Below are 12,127 nucleotides of genomic sequence, written 5' to 3' on the forward strand. Positions count from 1 at the left end.
TTTTCATTTGTTCTTTCCCTTCTGATAGCAAAAAACCATGGGTTCGGTTAGGGTTAAATTCAATCTTATCTACCAGATTTTTCACCTTGGACCAACCAACTGGTCTTCAGCTGGCTTGTGATGTTAAACATCTCGATTCCCGCTAACTTCCGCTTGGTGTATGACGTTACCTTGTGATGTCATTTGGCGAGGTGAAGTTCTGATTGTTCTGTCCCAGGATGTGGAAGTTACATGGAATCAAGGTGTTTAACATCACAACCCAGCGGAAGGTCAGTGGTACTGACTGCAACATTGGTTGCCCCAAGGTATGTGGCAAATCTGGTTGACTAGATTGAATCGAATCTCTCGTTTACGATTTTTTTTTATGTCAAAACATATCAAGGCATTAACAGCTGTTATCGTTATGATAAAGCTGATGGGTTGGCGCCTAGATAGCAGTTAACCTCCTTTTTGAAGCTGGTCCGTTTCATAACTCCTGGAATGTGGGCTGTAGATGGAATGAAGACCACTCATGACTCTGAACTGCGAGGTTGTGTGATCTATCTGAGCGGCGAAGACGAGATTCCCAGATGATTGAGAGTATTCACAAACAGACTGACAAAGTAAGTGATCTGTTTATAACATGGGGGTATCATACATATGTTCCCATATTCTACTGCCATGCTGACTGTAAATTACATTAATATTGACTTACTTTTATCCTTTACAAATTTAAATTTAAATTATAATATTTTATTTCAGGGCAGTGATGACCAAAGCACTTGTTCCTTTGTATCAAAGGGTACCCTTTCATATTATGATCTCACTGTGTCTTACTTGAAAATGTACTCCTCAGCTGTTGACTATGGACAAATATTACACATAAATCACTTGTTCAAACTTTATCAAATTAAGTTTGATATGAAAATTCCTGATATTAATACAAAAAACCTTCTGCTCATTTGATCTGGAAAGCCAACTTTTTAGCTCTCATATGAGAAGACTGTCTAGCTGATATCTACTTCCTTCTTGCATTTGGATTTGGTGAGCTATCCAGGAAGTATGTTAACATTTCTCCTTTACCTTTGACTTTAACCAACCCACGCTGTTCAAACACATAACCTTTTGGTTGAAGAATATTGACCATTTCTTGTGTGACTTGAATACGTTCTGGAATTCCTGTGCTATCCATGCGACTTGAGACATTAACTGTGTTACCCCAGATGTCGTATTGTGGTTTGCGTGCACCAATTACCCCGCTTACGACAGGACCCACATTAAGACCTGAAAGAAACAAATTATACAGTGTCAGTTTCATTTTATTTCACCAAGATCAAAAAACACAAATTACAAGATAATGTGCTGTGGATGTCAAAGAGAGCAAAGTTTGAATGTATATGACCCCTATTACATAGTTACTATTATAGAGATAAAGAGACAAAAGAACATGTTACAGATGAGTAAAACAAGACTTTCAAGCTAGACGAAGACAGATGAGACAAGTGTAGACAAACAAACAGTGATGGCAATGTAATTTAAACATGTATGCAAAATTTAATAACACAGCATCCAAGAAGGATATATTTTGATAAAGAAGTTACAATAACTTCACAGAAGTACTTGGATAAAACGATTACAAGAGTACCTTATCAAACACCACTCTCCATCATGCAAGTGTGACGCGATGTTCATGGCCATTATCTATATTTTCTACATCCACCACTGACTGGCCAACGACTTTGTAAATCGTTCCGCCACTGCTGGTTACTGGGCAAGATGATAATAACTCAATTTTACCGACTGGATCACATTGCATCATGACTTACCTATTTTCATTTTAAAACTATTAAAAGAATGTTCGTTGACATGTTGTAGCTGTTCCATCATTCTAAATGCAAAATCAGCCAAAGCTTCTATGTGAGTGTTATTTTCTTGATCAAACGTCTCATCTGTTAGGCCAGATGCAGCCATGTAGGTACTGCCAATAGTTTTGATCTTTTCTATTTGTTTAAAATACTCTTCACCAAGTATCTGTAAGTCAAAATATGAGAAGAATAACGGCTTAATTGTGAGAGGGAGAAAGCAATGCTGAAAACGGTTATTACATTTTTCATTTGTGAAATAGCTTTGGGCTATCCCAGTTGAAATCCATACACCTCCTAGAAGACATGGCCTTAATCTTTCACACAGAGTGTGTAATTTCAAATAGGGTTACCTGAATGGGTGACTCAATTTAAAATCAATTCTGTGGCTATGTAAAACCCAGGAGGATTATAAGATCAAGAACTTAGGTAATATTAATGTAACATGTTGCATAAAGAGTATTTTCTATCACCTAAACTAAAGTCACTATACTTGCTATTCACCTGTCTACTTCACAAATTGATCAGTTAACCCAAATAACTCATTCCTATATGTGACATGATCAAGGGGAATGAGTCACATGTCGGCCCTGGTCGAAAATGAGTTTTACACATGTTTCTAAAGAGGACATTTAGAGCTTTCAGAAACTGAAAACCCCATGTTGATACATCTTTTCTTTCTGAAGTTACTACGCCAATTTATCAATCGCTGAAACAATATAAAACAAAAGAATTTTAATACTTTCTTTGCCAATATCTCAAATTCAATATTAGCGACATCCGACTCATTTCCCTTGATCGTGTCACATATCAGAATATATAATGTATTTCATAAACAACACAAACACCTCCTGATGAAAGTGTAGATACCATCACAGCATCCTCTGCTTTTATCTATATGCTTATTTTTTCCAAATGCAACTGCCCTGCTCACAAGTAGGGACAAAGTCAGCTACTTATTGTAAAATTTCAAAAATGTTGACTTTATCAGATTGCTTTCAATTTCCCCATTTGCATGGTTTACAGGCCTTATCAAGATGATTGTTCTCCACCAGTTCTCCGATTATTTTAGGTGCTTTTGAAATAGCTGCCTCTTCTAAACCAAATGTTGGATTTACTTGAAATGTCCAGACTTTGAAATGAAAAGTGTAAAATATAACATAGGTAGGGTTTTTTCAGAAAAAATAAAAATGGATGGTGAACAAACATTTTGATACAACCTCTATTAGCACACACTTGTTCCAAAAATACCCAAACTTTAATTTTTCCCCATGTGCATGATTATCACTGGGAAGGGGGAAAGTTTTGACTTATTTTGTTTGTCATAACTCGGTAACTGCAATACATGTAGAAATGTAAATGTGACCAGCGGCAAGATCAATGTATTACTTTGCAGAAATAAACTGTATTATTTAAAGGAAATCTGTACCATAAACTAATCAATGGCTAATATAGTTATATACCGTACCCCTAAATTAAACATACCAGATGGTCTGTATAAATTTCGGAATATTCCTAACAAAGAAAAAGCACTTTTAATCCTTCGTTTCTGCGATTCAAGGAAGCCGCCATGATAGCTGCTTGCGAATCCTTTCTGCCATAAGCGGTAGTATAACCTTTCACACAGACCCTCGGCTACCTTCAGTGAGCGTGTGTTGCTGTGTGGCATTCGCGAACCCACAGCTTAATTTTGGTTTTTAGTGCTGCTTTTACACTTTTCGTTCTCAAAAGACATTGTTGATCATAATATTACTTAAAATACATTTTTTAATGTTCTTCTGTAGTTTTATGGGTAAAAATTGTCATGTTTTCTTTTGAACGAATGTTGAATCTGAACTTTGGTAGTATTCGCTTCGTGTCACCAAAGTTCACGAGGACGAGGCTTGTAACGGATTTCGCTGGTTTCAAAATCAGGGTACCGTTACAGCGTAATAAAAATACATCGGTATCAATATGGCAGCCACCATGGATTGCAAACTGACCGCTGATAGGAATTAAGAATTTCTCCTTTATTTGGACGTATATAAGCTTGGGACTTTTACTGTTTGTTGTTTTTATTATTACTGCAACTATATAGCCATTGATTAGTTTATGGTACAGATTTCTTTTAAGTAAATAACCAAAACTGGAAAAATATGACCTGAAGGCTCTGACTCTCCTTAATCTTAAAAAAGCTGGCTCCAACTTGCCTTAATCTAAAAAAATAGCTCTGTATGGCAAACCAATATCCTGATAGGAACAACATAAATTGGAAACAAAAATCATGAAGAATCTTACATCATCAAAATCATGGATGATTTCATTAAGTAGTCTCAGGCACTCCACTCCTTCATTATTGGCATCCAACTCAACATAGAAGTCTCTGAAGTTTGTAATTGATGCAAACATCACAGCCACAAAGTCGTTGGCACGGTGATAAAGTTCCATGTCTTTTGTCTTGTCCTGGTTTTTCAAAAAGTGTTCAGCGACAAACGATGGCAGGATATTGTTAAGCAGCCTCTTGTTATGTGTCTTCAGTGTTTCCATTTCTTCTTTTTCATCAGTGGCCTGTGATGGTAATAAAACATCCGAGTAACAAATCATTAACACAGCAAACACAAAACGTTTCACAGAAAATGTTTTATTATAGGGTTATATACAATGTAAAGGGTATACAATGTTTTAAAATGTTCTAAAAACTAGATGCAAAACATTTTTAAATAATATTATTAAAGAGAGTTGACAAAATATTTTGCCAAAATAGTCTTGTAGAATAACATTTTGACAACATTTTTAAAATGTTGTTGTAGTGTTTTTTCATATAAAACATTTTAAAAACATTTTCATGAACTTTATATAACCTGACATTTAAATGTTATTAAATCATTTTGAATACACACAAAACTTGTTTATAACACATTTATAACATTTAAGACAATTTTTGTGTTTGCTGGGAAGGTTCAGTTGACAAGTATAATTTGTAGTAAGTAGAGAAAATGGCTATAAAAATGGCCACATATTTTCTAACATTGGCACCTCATACATGGAACAATACCTGTAGTGCCTCATAACCCTGATAAACAGGACCCACATGCATGTCTGCAAGTGACGAATACTCCTGGTTGACACTATAGCCCATAATCCTAAGATTTAAACAATGGCAGCACCATAATTTGTTTCCATGGGTAATTGGGGAAGTGCATTTCAGGGGTGGGGATCCAAAAATTGGCTAAAATTGAGCATTCCCCCTCCTCATAAGAAATGTTACCAATTGTACCCATCACAAGCCCCCTGACACCACCACTGGGTGTAAACGAAGATGACTAAGCCTGTCTTACCTGTAACTTCCATAGGAAATCTAGCCTAGATGTTGACTCCACTGTTCTACCCTGTGTCCATAATGCTAAGATGTATACTATTATGACTATAGGGGTGGTGATCTTGATTGCAATGTACTCTGGACTCTCCATACTGGAAGATTTGAAATAAATAAATAAATAAATAAACAGATTACAGTTAGTTTAATAAATCACACAAACTGGTGTAAATAAGTGATCAATATTGAAAGAAAAATATTGTATGTTTTGGATATCAAGACCTAGTTCTATTCCACAGATATTTGCCAGGTCCTTTCATCTCTCAACCATTCTAACTGACCAAAATACACAGGTATAATTAAAGACAGAGATAAAAAAGAATTTATCACGTCTGATGCCACTGTCAATTACGATCCTTGATTGGTTTACACAGGTTAATCAGCGCGTAAAAGGAAGACAGATCTATATCTGGTGCTGATCGGAGAAAAGGAATAGCAGCAAATGGCGAAAAATTACGTACTTTTACAAGACAAAAAGCAGCTTTTCTAGGCATTGTGGACATGGTGCCTTCGGTTAAGAAAGTTTCCTACTAGCCTATAAAGACCTAACTTATGAGATGGTTTGCATGTCAAAAGGTGCAAAATTAACAATAAGGCGCCCAGTTATAAATCCGCGTTCAGCAAGTCATCATCACGACACTTGTAAACAAACCGTGCTCGAGTTTGATTGACAGATGACGTCAGACGCGATAAATTCTCTTTATCTTTGTCTTTCATTATAGTGGTCCATATAAATTGGACCCTTGCTGGCTTATATGTAGTCTTAGTGTGTGAAATTTGAATTTATTGTGTCATAATTGTCACAGTCAACTATGAGTGCTGAGAAAATTTGGCACATGTGCAGAATATGATCTTCCATTTCACAACTTCACAAAGTTTGACTAAAATGATTCATGTGTGCCTGGAGTATTGGTTTGTCTAAACACCCAACCAAATTGCCACAAATACAAGGTAACAGCTGATGATTAACTCTTTTTCACACTCTTATTTTCTTTTACTTCAAATACGATGATAAAATCCTTCATCTTGAGATGATGAAAATAGTTGTCATTTGGGTCCACTTTTTGGGTACAGTTTTTAGGCGGCAGTACTGTAGAAGTAAGAAATTTCCATGGAACATTAATTTTCGCGCTCAACACAGCTACCGCGAAAATAAAAATGTATGGATTTGTTCTTCAATGCATAGCTCTATATAAGAAAATTTAAAATCACAAATTTAAAAACAAGCAAAGTACACACTACACAAACGGAAATGACCACTTTACAGAATCTTACTTTATTTGGTAATATCACAGGTTTTGAAGTTTTTGTTTTGAACATTTTTCACCAGACTGAATGGTGAGAAATTGGACTATGATAATTCCATTTTTCCATAAATACATCATCAATTATTTCCAAATAATTATGTCTACCTTGACCCAAATTGATTACCACCACTGAGGGCAGGTGTTAATAAGTTGTATGAATTGCTGCTCTAACATAAAACCATTGTTCCTGGCTTCTATGATGCAGAACCAGGGGGTGTCGCTAGACCAATATGATTTAGGGGTGTACAGCATGTTTTGCAAACGGAAAATCTTGTGAATTGTAGACTAAAATTTTTTTAGCCAGAACAGTGCTTAAGAATCTAATCAGTCGGGGTGGCATGGGGGGGTAACAGTCAAAAATTTCCGACAAATTAAAAAAAAATTAGTAACTGGTACTATAACATTAACAATAGGCCTATTACGTAACAACAGCATAATTTCGTAGCACATTAATCTTTTATATGCTTCTTGCAATTTGCAGACAATCACATAGCTTTCACGACAACAGTCAATTTTTCCGACAAAAATTGTGTATGGGGTGTCACACCCCCCATACCCCCCTCTACCGACAGCGCTGTGCAGAACAGGGTACATTTAAACATGGATAACTACTATCTTGCAATTCGCTGTCGTAGTGCACGTTATTAACCATTGGTTACTGCTCCAAGCCAGGGCTCATACACCCGTTCCAAATTTTGATATGCCATAGGCTTGTTGTGATCATTTCGATCAGTGGTTCGTAACAAAGCATGATCCAGTTGACCTAGCAACGGTCATACTCTAACGTGAACTACGACAGCAAATATACATGATAACCGTAATGAATATGACGTCACTCATCCTCATTTAAATTATTAAATATAATTCTGTCCACCAGGAGGCCTCCACAGGGCAATTCCTTTGATAATACAATAAAACAGGTGATAGGTATAAACGGTTGTGAAACCCGTCCCTCTGTAATCTTAGACTGGCCCAAAAAATCTGCCATTTCAATTGTTATGCCATTCTGGTTGGTTTATTCCATAAGGCTGCGATCACATAGAAGTATACGGTACTGTGTGAACTCAGCCTGATCGAATGAGCGTATTTCGTATAGCGAATACCGTATACTTCTATGTGATCGCAGCCTATGGTCTATACTGATAACAATGTCACCTAACCTTATCACAAAAATTTGTTTACAAAAATGTGATGCGATCAAGCAAAATGTGTCTGATGTCGATCAAAATCAAAGAGATATGGTCATTTTAGTGTTGCTGAGAACAATAGAATACAAAGGAAGTTGAATACTATTATTGATTATATCTCAAAATCAATATTCTCGGCATCATTTTGCTTGATCGCATCACAAATGTTCAAATCATTTTCTTTCTGTAATAAACACTCACCCTACATGTGTTTGCTGTAACAGATCATGATTATCAAACAGATTGACTTCAATGCTTTCGATGATGGCTGTGTATATCCCACCCATGAGGAATAGAAGAACCAGTTTGGTCATAGCACCGAGTTGTTGAAAGACTCCACACCCCAACATGACAAGCATTAAACTAAATGTAAAGTACTGCAATAAATCACACAAATATACACATATTTATTTAATAGAGGTTATCCATGTTCTATAAGCTGCATATCCTATCAGCGACTGCTATACCTTGTTTAGGACTTTCAAAAGAAGTACCTGCATGTGCAACCATGACTGCTTCAAAATAGCCCGCCAAAGTCAGGCAGGTAACTCCGAGGTCGTGTATTGAATTCCTTTGAATGAGGAATACTACGGGAATCAGCATCTTTTGTTAGAGGTCACACATGAGTGAAGTGGATAACCTCTATAAAAATGACAAGTGTTACCCATGTCTCATTGTCAATGAACTCAAAAACAACAAACATGGGAGACAACACTTTTTGTGGTGGTCATGTTCTATACCAACCGAGAGATCATTTGGTTTATTTATAAAGAATATCCGCTATGGGATTTCTTAAGTATCTCATACCAAAGAAAAATGCCCCTACACCAGACAATACCATAATCTGCATATTTAAAGGCACAATATTTCTTTATGAGCGTTATTATCATTCATATATAGAATATTTGATTCTTACATAATGTATCACATACATAATCCGCACTACTTGGCACCATATTTCCAACTCCATGGAAAGTACCCAACCTGACGCTTAACATGAACATAATCTGCGCTAATTGGAACCAATATCCTATGGAGTAAAAGCCTAAAAGCCGTGACAAACATAATCAGCGCTGAAATTGAGCCCAAAAAGATCCCAAAACGCAGACAAAACAATCACGCGCATTTTAATTTCAATTTAAAAATTGAAAGGCCATCCCATTTGGAATTCTTATCGTGTGTATTTTATAACACCCAATTCCATACTTACACACATGTATTAAAGGTTACATGTAGTTACTATTGAAAATATATTCGATTTCAAATAATGACCATGTCATTTGCCATGATTTGTCATAAATGCATATAATTAATGCAGAATATCATTGAAAGCGAAAAATAACTGCACGATATGCGTCTTCTTTTATAGACATGAAAAGTTTTGCTTCAATCATTTCATGTATTTATTTACCACAATGACTAGGAAACTGTTGACATACATGTACCAGGCTTATGTCTTTAACTTCAACAACCATTTTTGACTTGTTTTGTTTTTTGATTATGCAGTAAACAAGGTAGACAGTGGTAAAGTGCTTTTTCTTTAACTTCGCTACTTTTTTGATTTTATGATAAAGTGCCTACTTGACACCAACAGAAAGATTCTTTTTTGTGGAATTATTTAGCTTACATATTTTCAGACTTTAGAATTTGCTATGAATTCAAAGTCATATCAAACTTATTTTGAACTTGTTGACTTATTACTTTATTTCTATACAGCTGGTTCTCGTTTCCTTTGTGAACCATTTTTCTCCAGTGTTTTGCGCTGGGAGACATCTTAGTTTAACACGACCGCTCTATGCAGTGTTTAAGGCTCAAGTATATACAATTGAAAGCTTTTAGACTTGAACTTGAATACAAAATTATAATCACTTGCTGACTTGCAAGTTATTATCTTATCTGTGTCCCCACTTGTTATGATAAACATGTTTTATTAAACATAAGCCAATTAATTAATTTCAATTAAGCCTGCAAAGGCTTGATAATATTTACTTCAATTCTTATGTTATGCCTGAATTCGAAGTTACCTCATATTGTGAACATTTGACATTCATTGTGATATTTCTGTATATACAATTGAAAGCTTTTAGACTTAAACTTGAATTCACAATTATAATCACTTGCTGACTTGCGAGTTATTATCTTATCCGTGTCCCCACTTGTTATGATAACCTGTTTTATTAATCATGTTAAGCCATTAAATGAACTTCAATTAAGCCTGCAAGGCTTGATTATATTTACTTCAATTCTTATATTGTTATGCATGAATTGGAAGTGAACATTTGACATTTATTATGATATTTCTGTTTCAAATGATTACCTTGAAAACGTTTAACGCTCTGATAAAACATTTAATGCTCGTGTTAATTTAAACCGCATAATTTAGCATTAAACATGTTTTCAAAGTTACGTAAAACTTAAAACCAATTGATTATTCTTACTTACTTTCCGCTAAAACATGTAAACTTATACATGACTCACTGTTACTTTACTTTCACTTAACATATACATTTATTGGGCGTGGAGGGTGGGTTTTTCAGTAGACGTTGATCTCTCGATGATAAAACATGATGTGAGTCAAAAACCCATTTGCATTTGCCAGCTACAATTATGCCAAGTGATTGGTTGTATCATAGCAACAACAAAACCTTTAACAAAACCATTATGAATGCATTCAATAACCCTGCACCTGTTTTAACATAGGTGAACGCATATCTGAAATCACTGATGTGCATACCTCCAAGTGGATCAACGGCTTAATCCATATTATACACAAGGGTAAAAAAAAAACCATTTATACGCCTGGCCAAAAATTTTCTCCCCATTGACAATTTGGTTTTAATTCGACTTCGCTTAATTAAACGCTATTGTCAATGAACTCAAAAACAACAAACATGGGAGACAACACTTTTTGTGGTGGTCATGTTCTATACCAACCGAGAGATCATTTGGTTTATTTATAAAGAATATCCGCTATGGGATTTCTTAAGTATCTCATACCAAAGAAAAATGCCCCTACACCAGACAATACCATAATCTGCGCATATTTAAAGGCACAATATTTCTTTATGACGTTATTATCATTCATATATAGAATATTTGATTCTTACATAATGTATCACATACATAATCCGCACTACTTGGCACCATATTTCCAACTCCATGGAAAGTACCCAACCTGCCGCAACAGGAACATAATCTGCGCTAATTGGAACCAATATCCTATGGAGTAAAAGCCTAAAAGCCGTGACAAACATAATCAGCGCTGAAATTGAGCCCAAAAGATCCCAAACGCAGACAAAACAATCACGCAGCATTTTAATTTCAATTTAAAATTGAAAGGCCATCCCATTTGGAATTCTTATCGTGTGTATTTTATAACACCCAATTCCATACTTACACACATGTATTAAAGGTTACATGTAGTTACTATTGAAAATATATTCGATTTCAAATAATGACCATGTCATTTGCCATGATTTGTCATAAATGCATATAATTAATGCAGAATATCATTGAAAGTCGAAAAATAACTGCCAAACAAGTTCCTTCATTTCAAAAGGAACTTGCTTAACACCCGCCCCTTTTTTTTTTTCAATTTCAATGATTCAATGCTCCTGGATGCAACATGGAACATGTAGCATGAAGTTAGCTGGCGGGCGCTACTCGGCTTTATAGGATAAAGAATTATCTCACTTGTGGAGCTGAGTTGATGACTGTGATTTTAGAGTGGCACACGATTGGCCAACATAATTGCCCAAATTACTTTTGGGTTTTAAAGCGATTAGCACCTCGAGAACCGATTTTAAGCATTGAAGTGGCTAAATGCTTTACCGTATATTTTATTTCTTACATGTAACGGTTTTCAAATAAATGTTGAATAAAATGAACACATATATATTGAGTCATACATATCAAACACAAATTCCCATATCAATCATTTGGATTTCATACTGTCACTGATACCGAATAGATGCAATTGGAACGTAGAAAAACCTAATCAAAACCTTCGTGGGATAAAAGCAGGAAAACCTTCCAATTGCAGCGTGTATCGCTTCAATATTTACAAAGGATTTTCATACAGGATATATATACAATTTTTCTTTTATGAACTTGTTTTATCATTTCGCCTTTGCCAACTGTGAGGTTCATAGCAAGAGTGTTATATCAATATATGTTACCAACTTGCTTTATTATGCATTTCAGGAATTAAATTTCAATTTGTGTCCCCAAGGAAACCAAATTAAATGTATCTTAGACTGCTTAATCCTGTACTGTATACTTGTAGTTCATTGTCCTTTTTTGGTCATTGTTTAGCTCTAGTGATGATCATGCCGTTTCCAAATAAAGTTTGCTTGACTTTGTTTTGTGACTACAAACTACTTGCATTGTTTTTTGTTTTCATCTGAGCTTTCATCAAATGCCAATTCCATGCTGTCA

At 35.3% G+C, this 12,127-nt stretch overlaps 1 protein-coding gene across 1 annotated transcript in view; it reads right to left on the reverse strand.

Annotated features, from left to right (window-relative positions):
* Positions 1-531: 531 nt before the first annotated feature.
* The window catches only part of LOC140151182 (adenylate cyclase type 6-like), a 326,089-nt gene continuing 314,493 nt past the window's right edge, over positions 532-12,127 (reverse strand). Inside the window, 5 exon segments of the mRNA XM_072173436.1 lie at positions 532-1,263; positions 1,806-2,010; positions 4,119-4,388; positions 5,159-5,291; positions 7,892-8,067. Of these exon segments, the coding sequence (XP_072029537.1) occupies positions 998-1,263; positions 1,806-2,010; positions 4,119-4,388; positions 5,159-5,291; positions 7,892-8,067 (1,050 nt within the window). The 3' untranslated portion in view covers positions 532-997.

This window comes from Amphiura filiformis, chromosome 4 (genome assembly GCF_039555335.1).
Source record: "Amphiura filiformis chromosome 4, Afil_fr2py, whole genome shotgun sequence".
In the NCBI taxonomy this organism is placed as follows: Eukaryota; Metazoa; Echinodermata; class Ophiuroidea; order Amphilepidida; family Amphiuridae; genus Amphiura; species Amphiura filiformis.